Below are 23,981 nucleotides of genomic sequence, written 5' to 3' on the forward strand. Positions count from 1 at the left end.
CTGGCCCCCTTCACACACGTGTCTTTCCACAGGCCTGTGCACATCTATCTCTCTCTCCTCATCTTAATAAAACACTTGTTAGTGGATTCTGTCGTGTTTCCTGACTTTTCCTCACAGGGTAAGAGCTCTGATAAAAACCAACAAAGTGGAAGGGGGATACTGAACAGGAAGGAACAAACAAGCACAAACCAGACTGGAGTTAACTGGAAGGATTCTAGTTTTGCCCACTAACAATATGTCTGTGTTTATTTTACTCAACTTACCATGTTGTTGTTGTCATGGTTGCACCATGCTGAACTACAGGATTCTTTAAAATACCAGTCATGATCACAGTGCAGCAAGGCCCCATTCCAAACTCTTAACCAGAATTAAAACTCCACTGGCATTCCGCTGATAGCACTGGAGGGTCTGTCTGTGCCACACTCCTTCCTCACAGCAAAGTGAAGCCCACACACACCCAGTCTGGAAGGGTAAGATCCCAGGACCCATAGGGAAAGGAGACAAGACAGGAAAGCAAAACACAAAAAGGAAGGGAATCTGATTTCCCTCACCCTCCGGCCTAGTGGGAGTCTTACTCAGAAGCATTAACCGAAGTGCTCAGAGTCCTAGCGTGCATTGTTACCCAAGCTCTAGAGCCTGCACTTCTTCATCCCATTGGATCCTTCTACTAGTATATCCTATTCTGATGCTAGTTTTCAGTGTGGAATGAAGCCGTAAACAGCTGTCTTTTAAGTCATTAAAACCCTATCACACCATTTCTAATGTCTTCAATCATTTCTGGAGGAAGTAGGATCTGACCATTTAGTTCAAATTAAGATAGTTAGATCCAATTTATTGGGGGGGGGGGTTGTTTTATTTTCTATTACTTATGTTTATCTGAAATTAAGTCAATAATTTGTTTATTGTCTCCACATATTAGAATGAATGGTACCTGAGAAGCGAGTCGATGTGTCTCAGGTCTCCACGGTCTGGCACATTATGGAGTCAGATGTTTCCTGAACGAAAGGACAGACGGATGTCTAGACAGGTGTGTGGATTGCGCCGGTAGAATCCCAGCGCGAATCCCAGCGCCAACTGGCTTTCGCTTCTCCCCACTCAACCCCAGCCCGGACCAAAGAAACTTCCCGCCAAACATCTATACAGCCCAATGCACATGTCCAAGTAGAATGTTGCTCTTTGTGTTAGTCCCCAAGATTTCTCTCAGATAAGGTCGGAAGACTAAGACCTCCTAACTCGCGTTCATTCCTACCAGCAAAGGAAGCCACCGCGGTCCATCCTGGTGGAGCGGGCGATGTCGGGGGTATCTCGGCAGCATGGAAGAGTGAATCGAATTGCCTAAAGCTAGACAGACAAATTCACGCTTCCCATCGTCCTTTGCGTTCTGAATACCGGAACCGCGACTTTAAAACCGCCGGGACTTCCTGTACTGTTGCTATGGCATCCAGGCTCTGATTTGAAAGAACTACATGTCAATCAATTCCGAATTCACTTCCGGGTCACACTCACGGGTTAGGTGGTGAGGCTTTCTGGTCAGTCGTCCGTCTTTCGCCTTCGCTTTTCTTTTTGTCTCCCTCTGGGTCTTCGCTGGTCCATTTCAGTTCAAACAGCCAAAGTTGGGAGATAAAGAAAACATTCTTCTGGCCTTTGTTTTCGCCTGTGAAACGTTACCGCTTGGTGGCAGCATGATTTCACCAGAGCATACAGGTCGGCTCTTCCTCCGCCCTTTGTGTTTAGAAAAAAAGGCACCTCAGTGGAAAACTGCTTCCTTATAGACACACTGATCTTTTCGGGCATTTTAATAGCCCCCAGGTTTTCCAAATTCTGAGTCAATCTGATGAATAGAAAAGTAGCTGGAAAAAGATGTTTTTAATGTGTTTTTTTATTATTAGACTTGCTATATATTTTCTCGGATATGTATTTTGATTCTTAAAAACAGCTATATCTCCCATAGAGCACATTTTCTTTATAGAGCTGATTATTAATAGAAAATAAAGGCATAGTAGGTTAGTTTGTGCTACTATTAAAAATATCAGACCTGCCGGGCAGTGGTGGCGCACGCCTTTAATCCCAGCAATCGGGAGGCAGAGGCAGGTGGATCTCTGTGAGTTCGAGGCCAGCCTGGTCTACAGAGTGAGATCCAGGAAAGACACAAAGCTACACAGGGAAACCCTGTCTCAAAAAAAAAACAAAAAAAAAAAAAAAAAATCAGACTGGGTACTTCATAACCATTGGAAAATAAATTTCTCATATTAGAGGTTGAGAAGGACAAGACAAAGGAACGAACTGGTTATGACCTCTCACTGCTTTCAAAATGTAACATTATTGCTTGGTACTCGGAAGGAACTGTTTAATCACAAAATGGAAGAGGTGTCAAGGAATTCACTGCCCATTACATCTCTTTTTTATGAAAATCTAATCTTGTTTATAAGGGTTCGCCATCAAAAACCTTCCAAGCCCAAAATATTAATACAGTTGTACCTAGCTGCCATATATTGAGCAGGCCTCCTAGGTTAGCTAACACTCCACACTGCATGAGTAGTTGCAGGATAACTACAAGGTGGGTAGATTTGTTCTCATTTTAAAAGTGTGTGTGTGTGTTATACATATAATTATACATATGTGAGGACTGTTTAAAACTAGTAAATAGCATAATTAGGAATCTAATTCAAAGATTTAGTTTACCACGTGTTGGAATTATGAGTATTCAATGTTTTCTTCCTGAAAAGCAATTATGTTCACTGGGTACAAAAAAGCAGTGGCTGGAGTTCCTGGCTGGAATGGATTTTCTTACCTCATGTTAGATTATTAAAAGGCATCTGTAGAGAGACGAAGGCAGAAAGAATGAGAGGTCTGCTCTGACCTTAGGTAGGAGCATGTTTATTCACAGTGAGGGAGCATTTTGTCATCCACATGAGCGATGGACAAAATGCCTACAGGGATTGTGGGACCCTTATAACGTCAGAAGTGTAGTGGACCCTTATAACGTCAGAAGTGTAGTACACATGGGAAGCTCAGAAGTGTATTCTTTCAGCAGGAAACTCAGCTCACACATTGGGAAAACTGAAATTGCGCTTGATGGCCATGAGGCAGAATGGAGGTGGGATCCTGGACAACACAAAAGTGAGATACTTACGGAGACAACACATGAAATAACCAATGTCCTGGTTAGTTTTATGTAAACTTGACAAAAGCTATAGTCATCTGGGAAGGACTCTCAATGGAGAATATGCTTCTCTAAGTTTGACTTAGTGATTGATTGATTGATTGATTGATTGATTGATGTGGGAGAGTGCCACCCCTGGCCATGTGATCCTGGGTGGCACAGGAAAGCAGACTGAGCAAGCTACAGGGAGCAAGCCAGTAAGCATGACTTGCTTTTGCTTCAGTTCCAGCCTCTAGGTTCTTGCCTTGAGTTCCTGCCCTAACTTCCTTCAGAAATGGACTGTGATGAATAAAACATAAAAGGAATAAGGAGTAAATCCTTTCCTTTCCCAGTTGCTTTTGTTTTTTTGTTGTTGTTTGTTTTGTTTTGTTTTGTTTTTTTGTTTTTCGAGACAGGGTTTCTCTGTAGCTTTGGAGGCTGTCCTGGAACTCGCTTTGTAGACCAGGCTGGCCTCGAACTCACAGAGATCCACCTGCCTCTGCCTCTCGGGTGCTGGGATTACAGGCATGTGCCACCACCACCCAGCTCTACCAGTTGCTTTTGGTCATGGTTTTTTACCACATCAATAGGAACCCCAAGACAGCCAATAAATAAATTCAGAGGTTTTGAGAAATGCAATGAACAAACTTAACTGAATGCCTATAAATTGAACACTGAAACCAACAATCACATAATATTCATTATTTTCCAGCCATGGAACATGTATGATAATTATAGTACAAGATACACAATCAAAAAGTGGGACTGGAAAGATATCTCAGTGGTTAAGAGTGATTGCTGTTCTTGTACAAGACCTGAATTTGGGTTCCCAGAACTCACATCTGGCAGCTGACAACTGCCTAAAACTTCAGCTCCAAAGTATTTGATGTTTCTGGCCTCCATGGGCAACCACATGCACATGCAAACACACACACACACACATACATATTTGTAGCAGGCTTTCTTGGACTGCCAGCCCCTAAATCATGACACAGAGACATTATTAATTATGAATGCTCAGTCTTAGCTTAGGCTTGTTTCTAGTTAGCTATTTTTTAACTTAAATTAACCCATTGCTATTAATCTGTGTGCTGCCCTGAGGCCCATTTACCTCATCTATGTACTGTCCATCCTGCTTTCCTGCTTCCTCTGAGTCTGAGTTCTTCCATAGGAAAACATTCCCTTTTTCATTTTTCAAGGGCTGGGCAACCAAAACACGTTTGAAATGAAGAACTTACCAGAAAATGAGCACTGGTAGTTAATATCAGATTTCAACAACTGTTTGCTACTATTGGGTCATCATCTTTTAAGATTATACAGTAAATCTTATTTTAAGTATTTATCACAAATGTTGCATCATTCTTTGTCATTCTCTCTCTATTTCATTTCTATGTCCCTTTTTCTGTTTTATGAGTACACATACAGAAACATTTAAATCTAGATTCTTCAGATGTGAGAAAATGTAGTATTTGTCTTTCTTTGTCTGGCTTATTTCCCTTAACATGGTGATTTCAATTTCCCTCTATTTTCCTCATCACAAGATTAATCTTTCTAGATTTTGGACTTCTCTGAGTTTTCTGTTTCTTGGCATTTTTTTTAAAAAGTTTATTTAAGATATTTTTGGTTTCAGAAAGCATGTCTGGTGTGCAGAAAGGAATGTTACTGTTCTATTGTGCCTGTATACTTTCCTATCGTTCTTAAGATTATGATTTTCATCTACAGTATTTTTTCCGATCTTACTGCCGAGATCCTGCTTTCCAGTTGTCAGTGGACACCAGTACAGTGCTGTTGTTCAGACACTGAGCAGTAATTCATAAAGTCTTCCTGAAAGTCCATTGACCTTTGTGAACTGCCATTTACATCTAATCCTTCTCTTCAATGTTTGAATAGCTACTTCGAGTCTGAAACAATAGTCATAAATGAAAATAATTATTGTAATAGCTCTGTCTGGGCTAGTTTCCTTGCCTATGAGTGAGAAGAAAACTCCAGGTGATAGTCTTGTCTCTTGCAGTTTTAGGTTAGAAGACATACCCTTATCCAATATTGTTAAGATCTACTACTTACTGGTCAATGCAAATATCTGTCGGCAAATAGTTGAATCATAAACAGTTACTTTACTTTAAAATATTAAAAATAAGTCAATACACTATTCACATATTATATGTTTTAATTTTTAAAACCTAAAACATCAAACAAAGCAAATTACATAAGTTGTTTCCTGAAATGAACGGCCTGTTGAGTCTCTTGAGTTTACTTGGAATGTAGCAATTTAGCAATCAGTTTCAGTCTGCTCCTCCATGTTACTCTTATCTATTGACCTCTGCATTTGCCAACATTCAACATCCATATGGACAATGCGCCCTACATTCAGATCTCTGGGTAGCACATAGACTCATGTACTCTCAGGTCAGCTGTTCCTTGCAAACCCTCCATCTGCTTCTTAAATTGGCTCTTGTACTGCTTACAAAGGCAGTTTTCTTAAGGTCACACTAATACCACTTTTGCTCAGCTTTTCCCTGGTACTTTGTACAAGAGAACAAGTGGTACTTGGGAGCAACACCTCACTTTTCTACTCCTGCTGCTGCCTGTCTCTGTGGAGGTTCACCTACTTGCCCCCCCACCACTAGAGCCAATTTCTAATAGAAAAAATATAGTATCTCCAACCTGAAAATGTAATTTCAAAAGTCCTGGAGGCTCTGCAAATACACAGAAAATTTTAAAATATGATCCATTAAGCACATGATTAAATGTACTTTCCAGGAACGTAACTGAAGGCAGGATTTCAAAGTGGGATTTACATACTCATCTTCACAGCATTATCATTCATAATTAGTGAAAAGGTGAAGGTAATCCAAGTGCTTCTCCATGGACAAATAAGACACACTATTTACATACAGTAGAATATCTTGGCTTGAAAATAGAATGCAATCCTGTTAGTCATCAGATCAAGTGAAATAAGCCAGTCACAAAGCAGAAAAACTGCATGGACCCACCCATATGGAGCATCTAACAGACAAATTCAGAGAAACTGAATGGTGATCTCAGGAACTTGGAAGAAAGCAAAATGGGAATGTATCATTTAGTAAGCAAGGAGTTTTTAGTTTTGCAGCATAAAAAAATTGCTGGAGATGTGCTATAGAAAAACATGAATATATGTAACACATTTGAATTGTTTACCCATAAATGGCCAAAACAATACAATTTTAAGTTATTTGTCCTTTACCAGAATTCAGAATTCCTAGACCATCTGATAGCTCTTCCTATTTGTAACTTATCAGGACTTTCTATGGGTACTGTCATCTCTATCTCCCCTGCCCTCTGTAACCCATTCCCATCTGACCGCAATTACCTCTCAGCATTTCTGGCTGCAGTATACTCAGGCTATTGGAGTTTGTTCACCACATATTTCTAGAAGTTTTCTGATCCCTTGGCTTCTGTGAGACTCTGCCTTATAACTTTGCTGAAGTCTCAGTGACAACTCGTTTTCTGTTTAGTCTTTGTTTTCTTGCCTATTCATAGATGCTTATGGCCTTGCCCTGTCTCTCTTGGTGCCTTTTACAATTTTACCATTTTCCTTGTGAAGGCACAATTAAACAATTTGCCTGCTATCAAATTTACATCCCTGCTCAGGACTCTCTCTACCTTGTTGACTCTATATGAGTGCAATAAGCTATTTCACCTAGTCAAATGACACTCACCCTTCCTCCTATCTTCTAACTCAGTAATATCCCCCTCTACATTGTGTTCTAAAGTCTGAAGTTCATATTAGGATCCTGATTCTCTTTTATTCTCCATATCAAATTGGTCCAGAGGGTATTAATTCATTCTCAAACTTTGTTTCAACTATCAGTGTTTTCTGTTCCATCACCTACCACCTTCAAGCTGGTCTGCTTTTAATTTTGTCTTCAGGTTAACCTTACACATCTTTTTATTGTTTGGGGAGTCTCTTGAACTCCCCTGATCAACAACTTCAAGGGAGGCATCCCATGCCTGACACTGGGGTTTGGCTTTTGGGGAGTATTATTACCATACAGGATGTAACTTCATTTACATTTTCATTTAAATTACATATGCACACACAAACACTTAATGTTTCTCTGGCTTTTTCAACCTCTTTAATGTAATGTTCTTTCTCTTCCTTCCCTCTCCCTCTCGATTGCCCTCTTTCCCACCAGATGAAGTATCCTCATTTTTCCAATTTCCCAATTCATCCTACTCTCCTGTTTCTAGTTCCTTCTACCCCTGGTTTCTGTGGTTATACACTTCAGGTTATACACTCACATCTTAAGATTCAGAACTAGGACCCACAAATCAGAGCGAACATGCAGTATTTGTCTTTCTGGATCTGGATTACCTCACTTAGTGTAATAGTTTCTAGTTCCATCCATTTACTTGCAAATTGATTTTATTTTTCTCTACAGTTGACATAGAATTCCATTGTGTATACATACCACATTTTTATTATCTTTTCATCAGCTGAAGGACAACTAGGTTCTTTCTCTTTCCTAGCTATTATGATGAATGTGATGAACGTGGCTGAGCAAATACCTGTAAAACAGAATATTGAGTCCCTTGGACATACACCAAGGAGTGGTATAGGTACATAATGTGGTAAGATTTCAGTACTACAGTAATACAACTACTACTACTACAAATAATAATAATAACAGCACAATAATACAACAAAACAGACTATTAAATCAACAGAACAAAATAGAAGTCCCAAACATGAGTGCATGTAATTTTATAGCCATCTGATATTTGACAAAGATGCCAAAAGTACAGGCTGGAGCAGAGACAGCATCTTCAACAAATGGTACTATGAGAACTGAATGTCTACAAGAAGAAGACTGAAACTAGACCCATATGCATTAACCTGAACTAAAATCAACTTGAAATGGATCAAAGAGCTCAATGTAAAATAGGAAATGCTGCGACTGCTAGAAGAAAACATAGGTGGTACCCAGAGATATAGGTGTAGGAAGAGCCTTTCTGACCAGGACTTCACTTCATTAGGAGTTAAGGCAAGCAATTAACAAATAAGACCTCATAAAACTAAAATACTTCTTTACAGCAAAGAGAACAATGTGTTAGCTGAAGAGGAAACCCACAGAGTGGGAGAGAGTCTTTGTTAGCTATTCACTGATAAACTATACAGAATATATAGAGAAAAAAAATCAAGAAAACCAATGATCCAGTTAAAAAGGGCCTGTTGGAGGTGGGGGAGACAGGATCTCAATAGAAAATTCTCAAAAGGAGATGAAAAATGGCTAAGAATTATCTTTAAAAGTGTTCGTCATCTTTAACCATTAGGGAAATGCCAATTAAAACAACTTTGAGAATCCATATTACTACAATCAGAATGGCTAAGATCAAGGAAACAACTGACAATAAATGCTGGTGAGGATGTGGGAATGGGAACTCTTGTTCATTGTTGATAGGATTCCAAAGTGGTGCAGCCACAGTAGAAATGAGAGCGGCTATGTCTCAAAAGCAATCAAGCAAACAAAAAACCCAGATTAAAAAAATTCTCATCTCTTTAAAATTCACCACACAAAGATCCCGACTGCACTCCTATAGCTAGATTGTTCTTTGCAAGGTCTTATGATGCTTTTTCACTAATACCTTTGCCCATGCTATTCCCTCTGCTTCAAATCTTTCTGCCCATCATGTCTCAGCTCAGGTATGCTCCCACAGTATAGGATGAAGCTCACCTCGTTGTTCCTCACTCTAGCTACTTGTTCCAAAGCAGGTAGCAAATTCTTCTCTTTCATCCCGAATTCCACCGTCCAGCCTCTAATACCAGGCTTGTAGCCAGAGAGAGAGAGAGAGAGAGAGAGAGAGCGAGCGCAGGAATGGAGTGTGAATTGGACTCTGCTGAGAACACAGCACACGGGACTTAAAAACAGCATCACTTAAAACTTTTTTTTTTTAATACAACATATTTTCCTTGTTGACTTAAAGAATTCGTCTATCACCTCGGCTATAGGAATAGCGTTGCTAAGCAACAACATACCACTTTGGCGCCTGCTTTGCCCGGATGAGGCGGGGCCAGGGCTTCCTCTGGCGGGGGGGGGGGGGGGGAGAGGGGTGCGCAGGCGCCAACAGAGAAAACGGTCTCCGTTTCCGCCCTACTGTTCCCAATCAACTGTTAAAGCAGCAAGCGCAACAAGCCACTTCCGGACAGGTAAAGCCGCACGTACCCGGCTGTAATATGGATACCACCTGCGAAAGTGTAGAGCAGGTAAGATGCTGCTCCGGGGCTTGGTAAATACCCAAGTAGAGATTGGGTGATAAGCGACCCAGGGAGTCGGGAATCGCTCACCCAGTCCCGCTTTTTCTTTTCCTAGGTTTCTGGCGAAGTGGTGTCAGTGGCCCATGCTCTTTCTCTCCCAGCCGAGTCATATGGCAACGACGTGAGTATGACTCACCTACACTTCCTTTCCAACCAGTTATGCCATAATGTCTGAATGCCTCGGCACCAAATTATAAGTCCCTTTCCTGTTGTCTTCTTCAGACCTCCCCACGTCAACCAAAAATTGTACCTTCTTTCACATCATCTAATCGTAGTTGACAAATGTAGTACTCTAATGCCTGTAAAGGTGATCCCCTAACTTTCCTATGATTTAGAAACACCTGGGAGGCGTCTAAACACCCCACATGTCCAGATTACAACCCATATCCGATCAAATCAGAATGTCTAGTAGTTTTTAAAGGGCCTTATGATCCCATTGTGCAGCAAAGTTCCACTGGTTTGTGATGTGCTTCATTTGGACCCTTATACATGCTGTGTGTTGACAAATAAGAAAAAAAGACAGCAGGACTACTAATACCACCCAAATCAGAATGTAATGTGTACTAGATGAATGGCTCAGGCAAGGATGGAGGCAGTAGATTTCATCAGGGAAGTGTAACTTGAACTGGACCCTCAAAGAGTAAGTGGACAGAAGATATGGATTCAAAAGTAGGAAAATTTCTTGGTCTACAGTGGGGAGGTGCATATGCAGATAGATTTTTCTGGCTTTATGAAGGAAACAACAAGTGGGTTGTCTCCTTCAACAGCTAGTGGGTACTTGGCCAGACTTATTTATAATCTAGCTGCATCATTTGTTCTGGGGTTTTACAGTGTGGAAAATGACTATCAGATATACACAAATGACGAGTATAACATGCTACACTGATGAAAGTGAAAAATAGTTTCACATGTATTTTTGTCCTCCCAACAACTCTGAGGGGTATATAGGTGGGTGTATTAATGTAACTAATAGTCATTTAAGTCAGTCCTGATTTTCCACACTTTCACTAGCTGCTGGAAAAAGATGTCCAGTGGTCCATTATTTTTTTTTATTCTGTGTTGACAGCTTCTGTGGTCATTATAAGGGCAGGTGGTTTATATTGTCAAATCTATTCAGCTTTTATCCCTTGACAGCAACATCATTTTCTTTAGACCTCTTGAGATTTAGCAGGGTGTCTTTAATTTACTCATTACAAAACTGAGAGATTTCTGGGCTGATGTTCTTCCTCTTTTGCAGCCTGATATTGAGATGGCTTGGGCCATTCGAGCAATTCAACATGCCGAAGTCTATTACAAAGTGAGTTGTCTTCATCATTAAGCAGAAGTCAACATGTAATTTTAGCGTATGATGCTATGCTAATCATAGTTCTCAGCAACTCAAACTGTTAAGTTTTGCAGATTGTTTTAACTACCAAAGAAATCTTTTTTTAAAAAAGATTTATTTATTTATTACGTATACAGTGTTTTGTCTGCACATATCCCCACAGGCCAGAAGAGGGCACCAGATCTCATTACAGATGGCTGTGAGCCACCATGTGGTTGCTGGGAACTGAACTCAGGACCTTTGGAAGAGCAGTCAGTGCTCTTAACCTCTGAGCCATCTGTCTAGTCCCAGAAATCCTACCTCCAGGGAACAAGGGTAGAAATGAATTTGATGATGAGAAGTTCTGCTTGTCTGCCCCCTGTTTTTTTGGTTTGTTTTTTTTTTTTTTTTGCTACCTGGAGGAAAGATGACTGGACTATACAGAGCAGACACTTAAATGTCTGTTGAATGGATGAACACGCACAGAATGAGAACCAGGCTGAGAACTGAAGGGTTCGTTCAATTGCCAAACTGGTAAAAGAGGAAAAAGGAGAGAGAGAGGGAGAGGGGGAGAGGGGGGGAGGAGAGAGAGAGAGAAAGACTCTTATTATAGCTCTTAAAACCATGTAAATGACATCATAAAGACCTGGTCTATTAATACTGCCTAAAGTAATCTTCTGTCCATAGGGTTTCCTGATTGTGTGGCTCTGGAGGGGTAGAAGTGTGATTAGTGACTAGCATCTTTATGTTTGTTTTATTGTCTGGCAGTTGATTTCATCAGTTGACCCACAGTTCCTGAAACTCACCCAAGTAGATGACCAAATCTACTCTGAGTTCCGTGAAAATTTCGAGAAGCTCAGGGTAGATGTATTGGACCCAGAAGAACTCAAATCAGAATCAGCTAAAGAGGTAAGTATCATCTTAAACAATATCTAACATCTGGCCAATGCTTTTGATTGTATTTATATAAGCTTCAAATTTGTTCAAGGGACTTACAATAAGAACCCTGGATTTTATAATAATGAAGTCAATTATGGAATGAATTATTTTTTGTCTTATGCACTTTTTCTGTTTACTGAGAGTATTTTTTTTCCTTTCCTTATCTTGGGCACTTCAACTACCCCATTTACCTATTCCTTAAGTGGGGAGGAGGGATGAGTTCATGTTAGCAGGAAATTTAGCTGGAAATTTTGGTTGATGGAATAGTTAATAGGATACAGAGAATATAGGGAGATATTTTGATTCTCTGAATTTTTGTTCTATTGATCATAAGTCCTGGATAGCATAGAAATGGTGTTTCTTGCTTATGTGATCATTTCTTACTGACACAGAACACTGATATTATAGTAGGAAAAGTATTTTCCTTAAAAGTGGGCTCTTGACTAATGAAGAATTTAAATTTTAAAGTCCTAGCAGACTGTCAATGATCATTGAGAACTTGCCCCTAATAGATGGACATGTATAACATAAAGGTAGATGCCTGTCCTCTCTGTCTCATTGGTACTTTGGTGAGGATGAATAACCATTTTGGCCTGAGCTGCCTGAGGCCAAACAAAGCAAAACAGAGATCCATTTTAGAAATCACATTTTAATTTTGCAGTAAAAAGCTTGAGGTGGTTAGTTTTGCTCTTTGTCTTTTCCTGGTCAAAACGTTGTGTAGGGACCAGCAGCCTACAAATAGAACATATAGCCTCAATACTAGTTTTTTTCACTCTGGATTTTAGTCTCCCTGGGGAAGCCCAAACCTCTTTCCTGGCTTGAGTACATTAGACTCTTGGATTCATCAGCTAAGGTGTCTTTTTTTTTTCTTTTTTTTCTTTTTTTTTTTTTTTTTTTTTTTTTTGCTGCCTTTATAGAAGTGGAGGCCATTCTGCTTAAAATTTGAAGGGATCGTAGAAGACTACAACTATGGTACTTTGCTACGACTGGATTGTTCCCAGGGTTACACTGAGGAGAACACCATCTTTGGTGAGTTTTTTGCCTCTGACATTGTTTCTGTAACAGGATCGGAATTGAGGAGTCTGGGTTCACTGATGAATCACTAACAAGTATAGTTACCTTGGAGATCATCTTATTTTCTCTGTCTTTCAAGATCATGTTCCTTTCCTTAAATAACTGTCACATAGGTACATATTTTCATTAACAGATTGGAATTCAAGATTTCTAGCTTATATATTTGAATGGCTTTCATGCGAGTTCAGATTTATCTATGGGTTTCTAGTCAGTATTCATAATTACCTAAGACAAGGACAATCAATTCTATTTACCTTTCAGCACCCAGGATTCAATTTTTTGCAATTGAAATTGCTCGGAACCGGGAAGGCTATAACAAAGCAGTTTCCATCAGTATTCAGGACAAAGAAGGAGAGAAAGGAGCTGACAATAAAGAAGAGGAAGCTGAGAAAGGAGCTGATAGTGGAGGAGAAAAAGAGGAAGGAGTCAACAGAGAAAAGTAAAAACTAACCAGGGAGGAGAAAAGGAAAGCCAAGAAACATGTGACTCAGCTGAACCCACGAGTATCAGGTGCTACTTGCCCTGACCCTTTGATTGCCCCTGTGCAAATGGAAGACTGTGAAGGACTTCTCTCTAGCTAGGGAGAGAAGTTGCTCCGGGTGTAATAGCTTAAACACAATTAGCAGAGTCTCTTAGTTAACTGTTGCTTCATATCCTGTTTCTTGGCTGGAACTGTTGCTGAACTGTTGCTGAAGTAAGACATTTTGTAAACAAATTCCTTTTGGTTTGTATTATGACTGGTTTTGGAGAGTATTTACATTTATGTGAAACTTCAAAAAAATTCAGGTATATGATCTCATTACCATGTCTCATATAAGACTGTCTATTAATGTATTAGCCTGTACCTGGTATTGGCATTAGAAGGCCATATATATGAACTGACTCTTAGCCAGGCCTAGTGGCTCATACTTGTAATTCCATGGAAGGATGAAATAAGAGAATTGCATGACTTTGAGGCCAGCCTGAGTTATAAAGTGAGACTGTGTCTCAAAAATAAATTGCCTCTGTGGTGACTATAACTGTCTGATTTCCTTTGCTCTATTAGAAAGATAGAAATCCTCGAGGGAACAGCCGCCCCAGAGAGTGCAGACCCGTTGATTAGAGAAAAGAGAAGAGCAGAGAATGTTGGCACTCTCTTTTGTTGTTGTTTGTTTTTCTGAGACACAGTCTCACCTTATACACTATTCTGACCTAGTATTCCCTAGGTAGGTCAGGTTAGTTTCATACTCAGAATCCTGTCTTGTTCATCCTCTGATAGCTTGGTTCTTATCTGAAATCTAGCCAATAATAATAAAGGTGGCCTTTTATCCCCCATTAAACACAGGAGAAAAGTAAAAATTAAATGTGATTGATATATTGTACTGTACATAAGAAATGAAAAGAACATCATGTAGCTAGCAATAGCACTTGTAGACAAAGCAAACAAGTTTCTAACTTCTCTTTCGCAAACTCTTAAGACTATTTCAAACATTCATTAAAATTTTCCTTTTATAAAATAGTGAATAGTTTTGAAAGAATAGGAGACTTTCCTATATTTTATATTAGCCAGGCTGTTAAGAAAAAAAAATCTATTCTGTACTGTGTACATTTCCTCTAGTTCTAGTTGGTTACAGTTGTATGTCCATATATACTGTCTGAGAAGTTTAGAAAGAAAAATTATTCACCACATATATTGCAGTTCTGTCACAGAGACTGAGGCAGCACACACAGAGCCTGCACGGGTCTGCATCAGGTCCTTTGTGTACATATTATGGTTTCCAGATTAGTGTTTTTATGTATGGGATTCCTGAGTGTGCAAATAAGTGGGTCTCCATTTCTTTTGTTTGTTTGTTTGTTTGTTTAGAAACTGTATGGCTGTGGCAGGCTTCTTGTTATCCACTTCTTCTATCTTAAATTAACCCATTTCTATTAATCTATGCTTTGCCACATGGCTCGTGGCTTACCATTACCTTACATCCTCCTTGTCATGGCGGTGACTGGCAGCCTCTCTCTGCCCCCACCTTCCACCTCCCAGAATTCTCTTCTCTCTTGTCCCACCTATACTTCCTGCCTGGCCACTGGCCAAACAGCATTTTATTTATACAGATCGATATCTACAGCACTTCCCCCTTTTTTTTTAAAAAAGGAAGGTTTTAACTTTTATATAGTAAAATTACATATAACAAAGCAATTATCAAGCAAGAATTACAGTTACAATATTTTTTTAATTATTATTATTATATTTGTTTTAATTTTACACATCAGCCATGAGTTCCCCTGTCCTCCCCATCCTACCCCAACCCCTACCTTCCCCCCATTCCCTCCCTCCATTCCCATCTCCTCCAGGGCCAAGACTCCCCTGGGGATTCATTTAAACCTGGTGGATTCAATACAGGCAGGTCCAGTCCCCTCCTTCCAGGCTGAGCAAAGTGTCCCTGTGTAAGCCCAAGGTTCCAAACAGCCAACTCATGCACTAAGGACAGGTCCTGGTCCCACAGCCTGGATGCCTCCCAAACAGTTCAAGCTATTCAATTGTCTCACTTATCCAGAGGGCCTGATCTAGCTGGGGGCTCCACAGCCTTTGGTTCATCATTCATGTGCTTCCATTAGTTTGGCTATTTGTCCCTGTGCCTCTCCAATCTTGGTCTCAACAATTCATGCTCTTACAGTTCCTCCTCTTTTTCGACAATTGGGCTCCTGGAGCTCCACCTGGGGCCTGGCTGAGGATCTCGGCATCAACTTCCATCAGTTATTGGATGAGAGTTCCAGCACGACAGTTAGGGTGTTTGGCTATCTGATCACCAGATTAGGTCAGATCAGGCTTTCTCTCGACCATTGCCAGCAGACTACAGAGGATATGTCATTGTGGATTTCTGGGGACCTCTCCAGCACTCTGCCTATTCCTGTTCTCATGTGGTCTTCATTTATCCTGGTCTGTTATTCCTCGTTCTCCCTTTCTGTTCTTGAACTAGCTGGGATCTCCTGCTCCCCTAAGCTCTCTTTCCCTCAAACCTTGCCCTTCGTTACTCCCACTGTCGTCCAGGTTGTTCATGTAGATTTCATCCATTTCTAAGGGTCTCCCTCTTTGGGGCTCTTTTCCTTCTGTTTGTTTTGTCCAATTCCAATTCATTACTTTTTGTTTTATCATATTTTATTTTTATTATTATTTCTTTTTTTGTTTTGTTTTGTTTTTTGGTTTTTTGAGACAGGGTTTCTCTGTGTACCTTTGTGCCTTTCCTGGAACTCACTTTGGACACCAGGTTGGCCTCGAACTCACAGAGATCCGCCTGCCTCTGCCTCCTGAGTGCTGGGATTAAAGGCGTGCGCCACCACCACCCAGCTTATTATTATTTCTTAATGAGAGACAGAAAGGGAGTGGATCCACAAGGTAGAGGGAGGGGTAACCATAATCAGGATAGATTATTATGAAAAAAATCTATTTTCAATAAAAGGAAAAAAATGACTCTTTACAGGTTGCTCACTGACTGACTCTTCAATTTTATAGGGGATAAGAAACATGAAAATCAGAGTGCCATGATGCAAGAGACATCTCCTAAGGAGCAGGTGATAAAAAGTGGAAATTAAGAATAAATATAGAGAAGGCAGATGGACTGTAAGAGGTCAGGAGTTTAAGGCAACCTCCCGGATTAGAGGGGAAAGAATGGGTAGAATGGTCCTGATGCTTTAAAGGAACCTTAAGATGATTTCAGTATTCTCCCCTTGTCATGAGTGTTCCAGTATACTCCCCTGCTGTTCAGTGCGGATAAAGCCTGTGAATGTGAAGAGATTGCATTCCTCAATTGAAAGATGATTGGGTTTTAAGTTAATCAAAGGAAACGTTTTCTTGGGTAGGTCCTTCCTAATAGGTAAGTCCTTAAAAGAGACAAGCAAAAGCGGGTGTTCTGTTGGGGAAACAGACAGCCATGTTTTGAGAGAAAGACTGAAGGTGACATTCTTCTCTGGCTCACAGCCCTCAAGAAAATCAGGATTCCAGTGAGTTCTAAGAACTTACTTCTGCCTGCTAGTGAGGTGGAAGAGAACCATGATCCTCAGATGAGATTGGCAGTAAGATCTGGGGCCAGAGCAGAGGATCTAGTTAAGCTGTTCTTGGACTCTTAACTAGACAATAAATGGATGTTGTCTCAAGTCCCCAAACATGGTAATTGGTTATAGAGTATTGGAAAGCTATAGGTTTTGGTACTAGAAGGGAGGTGCTAGACTTCACCAATACCTAAAAGTTGGAACTTAGGCTTGGAATCAGAGAGCAAGGTTGAAGCTGAAAAACTTTGAAGCACAAAAATCCTCAACTGGTTTGAACAGACTGTCACTACGAATATGGACTTTTGTTGTTTAGGCTTTTTTTTTTTTTTTATATGTATGTGTGGCTTTTTGTTTTGTTTGTTTGTTCTTTGAGACGGGTTATCTTTATGTAGTCCTGGAACTTGCTTTGTAGCCCAGGCTGGCCTCAAATTCAGAGATCCTCCTGCCTCTGCCTCCTGAGTGCTAGGATTAAAGGTGTGCACCACCAGGCCCAGGCCAGTAATATGGACTTTAAGGGTGCTGCTAGAAAGAGCTCAGAAGGAAGTGGGGGAGCATGTTATTAGAACTAGAGGTAAGGGGATTCTTTTTTTTTTTTTCCTTTTTTTTGAAGCTGAGGATCGAACTCCAGGCCTTGCGCTTGCTAGGCAAGTGCTCTACCACTGAGCTAAATCCCCAACCCCAAGGGGATTTTTTTTTGGTGGGGGGGCTTGGTTTTTTTTTTCTTAAATATATTTATTTATTAAAATGTTTTCCAAAATTGGAGATTTAGCTCAGTGGTAGAGTGCTTGCCTAGCAAGCGCAAGGCCCTGGGTTCGATCCTCAGCGCCACAAAAAAAAAATTTCCATTTTACATACCAACCCCAGTTCCCCCTCCCTCCCCTTCTCCCGCCTCCTCACCTCCCTCCCTCTCTACCCCCATCCACTCCTCAGAGTGGGTAAGGCCTCCCATGGTAGTCAACAAAGTCTGGCATACCAAGTTGAAGGAGAGCCTAGCCCCTCCCCATTGTATCAAGGCTGAACAAGGTATCCCACCACAGGGAATGGGCTCCAAAAAGTCAGTTCATGCACCTGGAATAAGTCCTGGTCCTACTGCCAGGGACCCCTCAAACAGATCACCAACCTAAGACAGAACACCTGTGTGGCCTGGACAGGTGTCTCCATGACAGGTAAGACCTGCTGACGTCCCACGCAACCTAAGTCAGAAGCTCATTTTTTAGTAAAAGAGGGGGACCTGTAGGGCCCTGGCCCCCATTTTGGGTAACCGTTGCATTGCTTGCTGACCTTGACCTTGATATCCTCCCCATGCTAATTCCCTGCAAGATTCCACCCTCACGAATGCCTAAGGGAAGCTCCTTGTCTGTGTATCCAGTACATTGGGCATTAACAGCTTAGATGCAAGATTGTAAAATATCAGAAGCAGGGTTAGGGACTTAGCTCAGTGTTAGAGCATTTGCCTAGCAAGCGCAAGGCCCCGGGGTTCATTCCTCAGCTCAAAAAAAAAAAAAAACAGAAGCAAACTTCTGCCATCCAGGGTTCTCCCATTGTGCTGTAAGTCTGTATTTAAGACCTCCTCTCTCCTTCAATAAATGGCATTTGACATTCAAAAAAAGGAGAAGAAGAGGGGGTCAACATCATGATGGGGAAACCCACAGAGACAGCTGACCGGTGCTAGTTGGAGCTCACTGACTCTAGACTGACAGCTCGGGAACCTGCATGGGACTGAACTAGGCCCGTTGAATGTGGGTGACAGCTATGTGGCTTGATCTGTTTGTGGGGATTCTTAAAAGGTGGTAGCATTGAACTTAGACCCCTGGATTTTTTTTTTTTTTTAATTTTATGTGCCTGCATGTATGTCTGTGTGAAGGTGTCAGATCTTGGAGCTACAGACAGTTGTGAGCTGTCATGTGATCCCAGGAAGTTTCTGAATTTGAGCAAGGCTTAACATAGAAATCTATGATTTATTCAAAATAGGGCAATATTCTAGTTAACTTATCTCAGTATCTTTTAGAGGCAGAAAACAGACAGTGATTATTTGTACTTGCAGAAGAACAGAAGGTAGGTTTAAGTCAATGATTATGTAATTCTCTGTCAAAGAAAGTAGAAAATGACTTGAGGAAGCATACTGGAGCCTACCCGTAAAGTAGAGGCTTGCACTGTACTGCCATTGCTTATTTGGAAAGTCTAGTTTAAACATAGGGATGTCCTTTATCAGAGGATTGGAAATAGAAACTGTATTCAAAATGATCTAGAATCATTTTGAACCTACACTATAAAGGATGTATATCACTTAACAGTAACAGCTTTTGTTTTTGTTTCCTTGCCAAGACAGGGTTTCTCTGTGTAACAATCCTGGCTGTCCTGGAACTCACTTTGTAGATCAGGCTGGTCCTGAACTCACAGAGCTCCACCTGCCTTTACCTCCTGATTGCTGAGATTAAAGGCGTGCACCCCCCACCGCCCTGCAATAGTAATGGATTTGAGTGTGTGTGCATATCTGTGTGGATGCACATTCATGTGTATGCTTATGTGTGGAGGTCAGAGATTGATGTCAAGGGTCTCTCCGTCTTATTTTTTGAGACAGGGTCTCTCACTGAACTTGGAGCTTGCTGGATCAGCTAGAATTGACTAGCCAGCATGCTCTAGAGATTTTCCTGTCTCTGCTTTTTCTTTTTACCTAGGCACTGGGGATTGAACCTCAGATTTTCATGTTTGTTCTTGACCAATCAAACCATCTCTCCAACATTTCTCAGTAACTTAAAATAACTTCAGTTGTAAAGAGTTTTCTTTGGCACAATATTTTATGGTGAATATAGTTTACAATTTCTAGAACATGGTACTTTAAGCAGATCAGGGGGTTATTAGTTTTGTTGATGGCCCTGGCACTTGACTTCATAAGAACAAGCCCAGAGCCTGACTTGTCTACAGTTGGATGGGCCTTTAACTTGAGTTTGTGGTGGCAAGTCTAAAGCATTCCTGGCTGGAACCTGAGTCTGTGGAGGCCAGAGACTATTGGAGTAGCCTGGACCATAGATGTACTGGAGTTTGGGGGCAGCCTAGCCAGTGTAGGGCCTGAAGAGGGTTTGGAGTCTAGTTTGTGAATGCCAACCTAACACATCAGCTACAGAGGATGAGTCTTTGAGTCCTGTCCTGAGGCTGGGTCCATTAGACTGGCCTGAGCCTATACCTATAGGTAATAGCATAGTTTTTCTGGCCACTGAAGCCAGCCTGTGTTTGATACCGGACTAGAGGCTGTGTTCTCAAGGCAGACTTAGGATCCAAGTTCATGGAGACAAACTGGACACCAAAGACAATTGGGACTGGCCTTTACTGGGTTTGCTGAAGTGAGCGTGGTCCCTGAGCCCTCTTGGAGGATGGAGCTGTGGGGACTAGTGTGGATCCTTAGAAAGCAAGAGACTGGTGTGTGTGCCAACCAGCCTGGAATCTTGGTCTCCATCAGACTGGTCTGGTCTAGTTCAGAATCTGAGACTGCAAAGGCTAGCCTGGTAAAGCGAAATTCTGGGGAAATGATGCTGACCTGTCCCTGGGGTTGGCCACAGTCTAAGGCTATACAGTCTGGTTTTCCAGTGGTCTAAGCTTGGAGCTGGGCCTGATCTAGAACCTGGGGTGGGTCTGAAACATAAGTGTGCAGGCTCTGTGGGCCTGCCTGACTTTGAGTTTCATTGTTAGGGCTCTGGTGCTGTGCCCTGCAGCTTCAGGTGTTCAATTCACTCTCCGTCTCCTACTGTGCTGCTTGGGCTGCGCAGAGGGTGACACAGGTGATGTGAAGCCATGCTTACTTTAATATGTCTTTCCTTATTTCTACACTTCAGCCAGGTGCTGCAAGCTGTCACCTGGATTGCTGAGCTCTTGCAAAGGTATTGTGATGTGTGAATAGTAGTTGAATGTGATGTTTGGGGGAGGGGTAAGAACACTGGAAAGTCCTGTTAAGCCATCTTGCTATTGTAACTCCTAAAATGTAAACTTTAAAGCGGGTTCCTGAAAGCTAGGTTTGCTATTTTGCTTTACAGATCAAGTATGTGAAGCACCATAGGTGGGGTTATGATTCTTTTCTGTTACAAAAGTAATGTTCAGATTATGGGTATTCTATTCAGCAAAGAAGTTGTTGCTAGTGACTAAAGGAAAAGTCGAGAAATGAATATCCTGGGTTTGACTTTCAGCCAGTCACCTTGTAATCCATTTCCAAAATTCTTTGAACTCATGGTCATCCGCCTACCTCAGGCTTCCAGGAGCTAGGATTACAAGTATGTGTAAGTATGCCCAGCTCAGAAATTGACTCTTGAGACAAGGTCTTAGTATTTAGTATGTAGCTCATGCTGGTATGGAATTCACTGTGTAGCCAAAGCTGGCCTTGAACCTATTATTCTTATATCTGTCTCCTAATACTAGGATCACAGGCACATGCTACCACACCTGATTTGTCCTGTCATATTTTTATGTTACAGAGAACTTGATTCTTCTTGCCTTGCTCTGTAGACCAGGCTGGCCTTGAACTCAGAGATTTGCCTGCCTCTGCCTCCTGAGTGCTGGGATTAAAGGTGAAGATTGTTGGGGATAAGAAAAGTGATGGCGCACACCATAAAGCAGGGCCAGGAGGTGGTGGTGCACGCCTTTAATCCCAGCACTCGGGAGGCAGAGGCAGGCGGATCTCTGTGAGTTCGAGGCCAGCCTGGTCTACAGAGTGAGATCCAGGAAAGGCGCAAAGCTACACAGAGAAACCCTGTCTCAAAACAAAAAAGAAAAAGAAAAGTGATGGGAGCAAGAGAAGATGAGAGGATGAACATGAACAAAATTTGATATTCATGCATGAAAATGTCATAATAAAAATCATTTTGTATAATTGACATCCATTTGCTTTTAATTTCTATCAGTCTTTATTTTTACAAGGTTTTTTTAAATCATTTTTGTACTTGCATTAAAAGAAACACAAGGACAATGGAGCATAATACCTAGAAATAACCTTACACCTTCATAATTAGCTAAATTTTGACAAGTGTTCAAGGACATACAAGGGTAAAAAGTTCTTCAGTGAATGGTATTGGAAATCTGGGTAGTCACAGAAAGGAGGAGAAGGAGGGAGAGAGAAGAAAGAGGGAGAAAAGAAAACAGGAAGGGAGGAAACAAGACCTCTGACAGGTCACTTATGAAAATTTAAAAATGTCTCAAATGCTAAATGTAAAAACTTGAAATCACAAAACTCTAAAAAGAAATACAGGGGAAATTGTCTTTGACGTCTTGGTGAGAGTTTGTTGACCTGACTGTAAAAGCTTAAGCAACACATATAAAGATAAACAAGTGAGACTTCATCAAGCCAAAACCTTCACAACAAGGGCAACAAAACTAAAATGAAGTCTCCAGAATGTAAGAAAACACTTGCAAACCATGTGTCTGATACGCCTGTTGCAAAGAAATTCCCTTGATGTAGTTACTTAACACATTCATTGTATCTTTTCATTAGTTTAAACAGTATGGAGATTACTCAAAAATCTTACAAATAGAATCATAGGGTTCAGCAATGCCACTTCTGTATACATTCACAGAAAATAAGTGTCTCCTTTTGTTCTTATTCACATTCATTTACTTGTTTATTTTATTCACTGTGCAGCTGTGGTTGGCTTAGAAGTGCTAGGCTGGCCTCACTATTATTTAAAAGTTCGCCCTGCTGTTGACTCTGCCTCCTGAATGCTGGGATTAAAGGTATGCATGTGTCACCACACCTGGCCTTATTCATTTATTTCTTTAAAGATGGGTTTTAATGTGTGTCTGTCTGTCTGTCTGTCGATGGGCATATGCAGTGCCCATGGAGGCCAGAAAAGGGTGTCAGATCTCCTAAAGCCGGAGTTAAATGTAGTTGTGAGATACCTGATGTTGACTCTGGGAACTGAACTTGGTTCCTTCCACTGGAAGAGCTGCAAGCACTACTACCTGCTGAGCCATCTCTCCAGCCTGAAATCATATTTTAATGATGGGTGATAGTGCTCTGTATGCTGTGAATGTGTTGCTCTGATTGGTTGATAAATAAAGGCATGCTACAGGTTTGTCAGGCAGAAAAATATTATCAGAAACTTATCTACACATGTACACACAAGGTAAAGGGCACTGGAATTTGAACAAATCTAGTTAAAATATAGGCATTTCTCATTTTCTGTTCTAGTTCTAGAAAATGTCTGTTCTTGTCCCTATAGAAGTTGTTTCTCCAGGTTTGTTTTGGTTTCCATAAGTTAGACATCACTACTTACTTACAATTCTCCCATTCTGGAGGCAGGAATTTTGCCCTGTGATTTCATTTCTGTGACCGAGCTAATTAGAGTTGTTGGTTTTGATTTTGTTCAACTTTTTACTTAATTTTTTTTGTTTTATCTATTTTTTAAATCCTCTGAGAATAATTAGTGCACTTGTATGTGGATGGCCATGAGATCACAGACAAGTGACTCTCCCTCTCGCAGTCACTAACAGATGCTTTATCATGTTCAGGTAACCCAACCCCAGCTTCTCTGAGTTTATAAGTACAGAGCCAGGCCATATCCAAAGGACAATATTTCCAAGCACCATTCCTTCTTCTCTAGCTCTTAGTTTTTCTTAACCCTCTTCTTCAGTGTTCTCTTAATGTCGAGGGGGTGGGATGTTGGCTATAGATCTTTAAAAGGTATTACCTTCCACCTTTACATGCTGGAAACCCCAAATGCATTTGCATAAGAAATGTTGCCTTCCTTGAGGTTTATTGTGCTCCTTTTTGCCTGCAAAAGCATTATTGTTTTAAATGACAGGGATCTCTTAAAATTCAAATAAAAATAAGATACCATTTTTATTACTTAAAATCAAAGTTGATATCATCAAGTTTTCAGGTACCTTATACCTTGGACCACTTTCCTGTGTCCTGTCACTGGGACGGATGTGTAAATGCCTGTCTTTTACCTGCTAGAGCAGTATGCACTCTCGCTTCCTGAGTCATGTCTCCTCGTAGGTGTTGCACTATTTATGGCTGTATTATATTTTATCCTTGTTGATGGATACCTAGGGCGTCCATCCTGTTTTAAACTATTATAAATAATTACAACAAGCTGCTATGAAAATGTTCATTCCAGTCCTTATATGGATGTACATTTGATTTCTTTGGCTAAATAACTCTAAGTAGAATTGCTTCACGTAAGATTTCGTATTGAATTTTAAAAGAATGTATCTAACAATTT

General features: G+C 40.8%; 1 protein-coding gene and 1 long non-coding RNA gene across 6 annotated transcripts in view; one reads left to right on the forward strand and one right to left on the reverse strand.

Annotated features, from left to right (window-relative positions):
* The window catches only part of LOC118573999, a 94,001-nt gene extending 92,236 nt beyond the window's left edge, over window positions 1–1,765 (reverse strand). For 2 of the 5 annotated variants that reach the window (XR_004943685.1, XR_004943684.1), the window contains exons 1-2: window positions 1,250–1,662; window positions 932–995 (exon numbers count right to left, since the gene is read on the reverse strand). This is a non-coding gene — a long non-coding RNA (uncharacterized LOC118573999). Of the gene's footprint in view, window positions 1–931; window positions 996–1,249 lie in introns of all 5 variants that reach the window. The other 3 variants (XR_004943683.1, XR_004943682.1, XR_004943686.1) reach the window with 3 other exon arrangements.
* A 7,478-nt stretch (window positions 1,766–9,243) lies between these two features.
* On the forward strand, window positions 9,244–14,463 carry Pbdc1 (polysaccharide biosynthesis domain containing 1). Its single transcript, XM_036174601.1, has 6 exons — window positions 9,244–9,386; window positions 9,493–9,558; window positions 10,675–10,734; window positions 11,509–11,649; window positions 12,597–12,708; window positions 13,015–14,463. The coding sequence occupies exons 1-6, from the start codon at window positions 9,357–9,359 to the stop codon at window positions 13,194–13,196; spliced, it is 591 nt and encodes a 196-aa protein (XP_036030494.1). The 5' UTR covers window positions 9,244–9,356; the 3' UTR covers window positions 13,197–14,463.
* The last annotated feature ends 9,518 nt before the right edge of the window (window positions 14,464–23,981 follow it).

The sequence above is a fragment of the Onychomys torridus genome, chromosome X (assembly GCF_903995425.1).
Source record: "Onychomys torridus chromosome X, mOncTor1.1, whole genome shotgun sequence".
Lineage (NCBI taxonomy): Eukaryota > Metazoa > Chordata > Mammalia > Rodentia > Cricetidae > Onychomys > Onychomys torridus.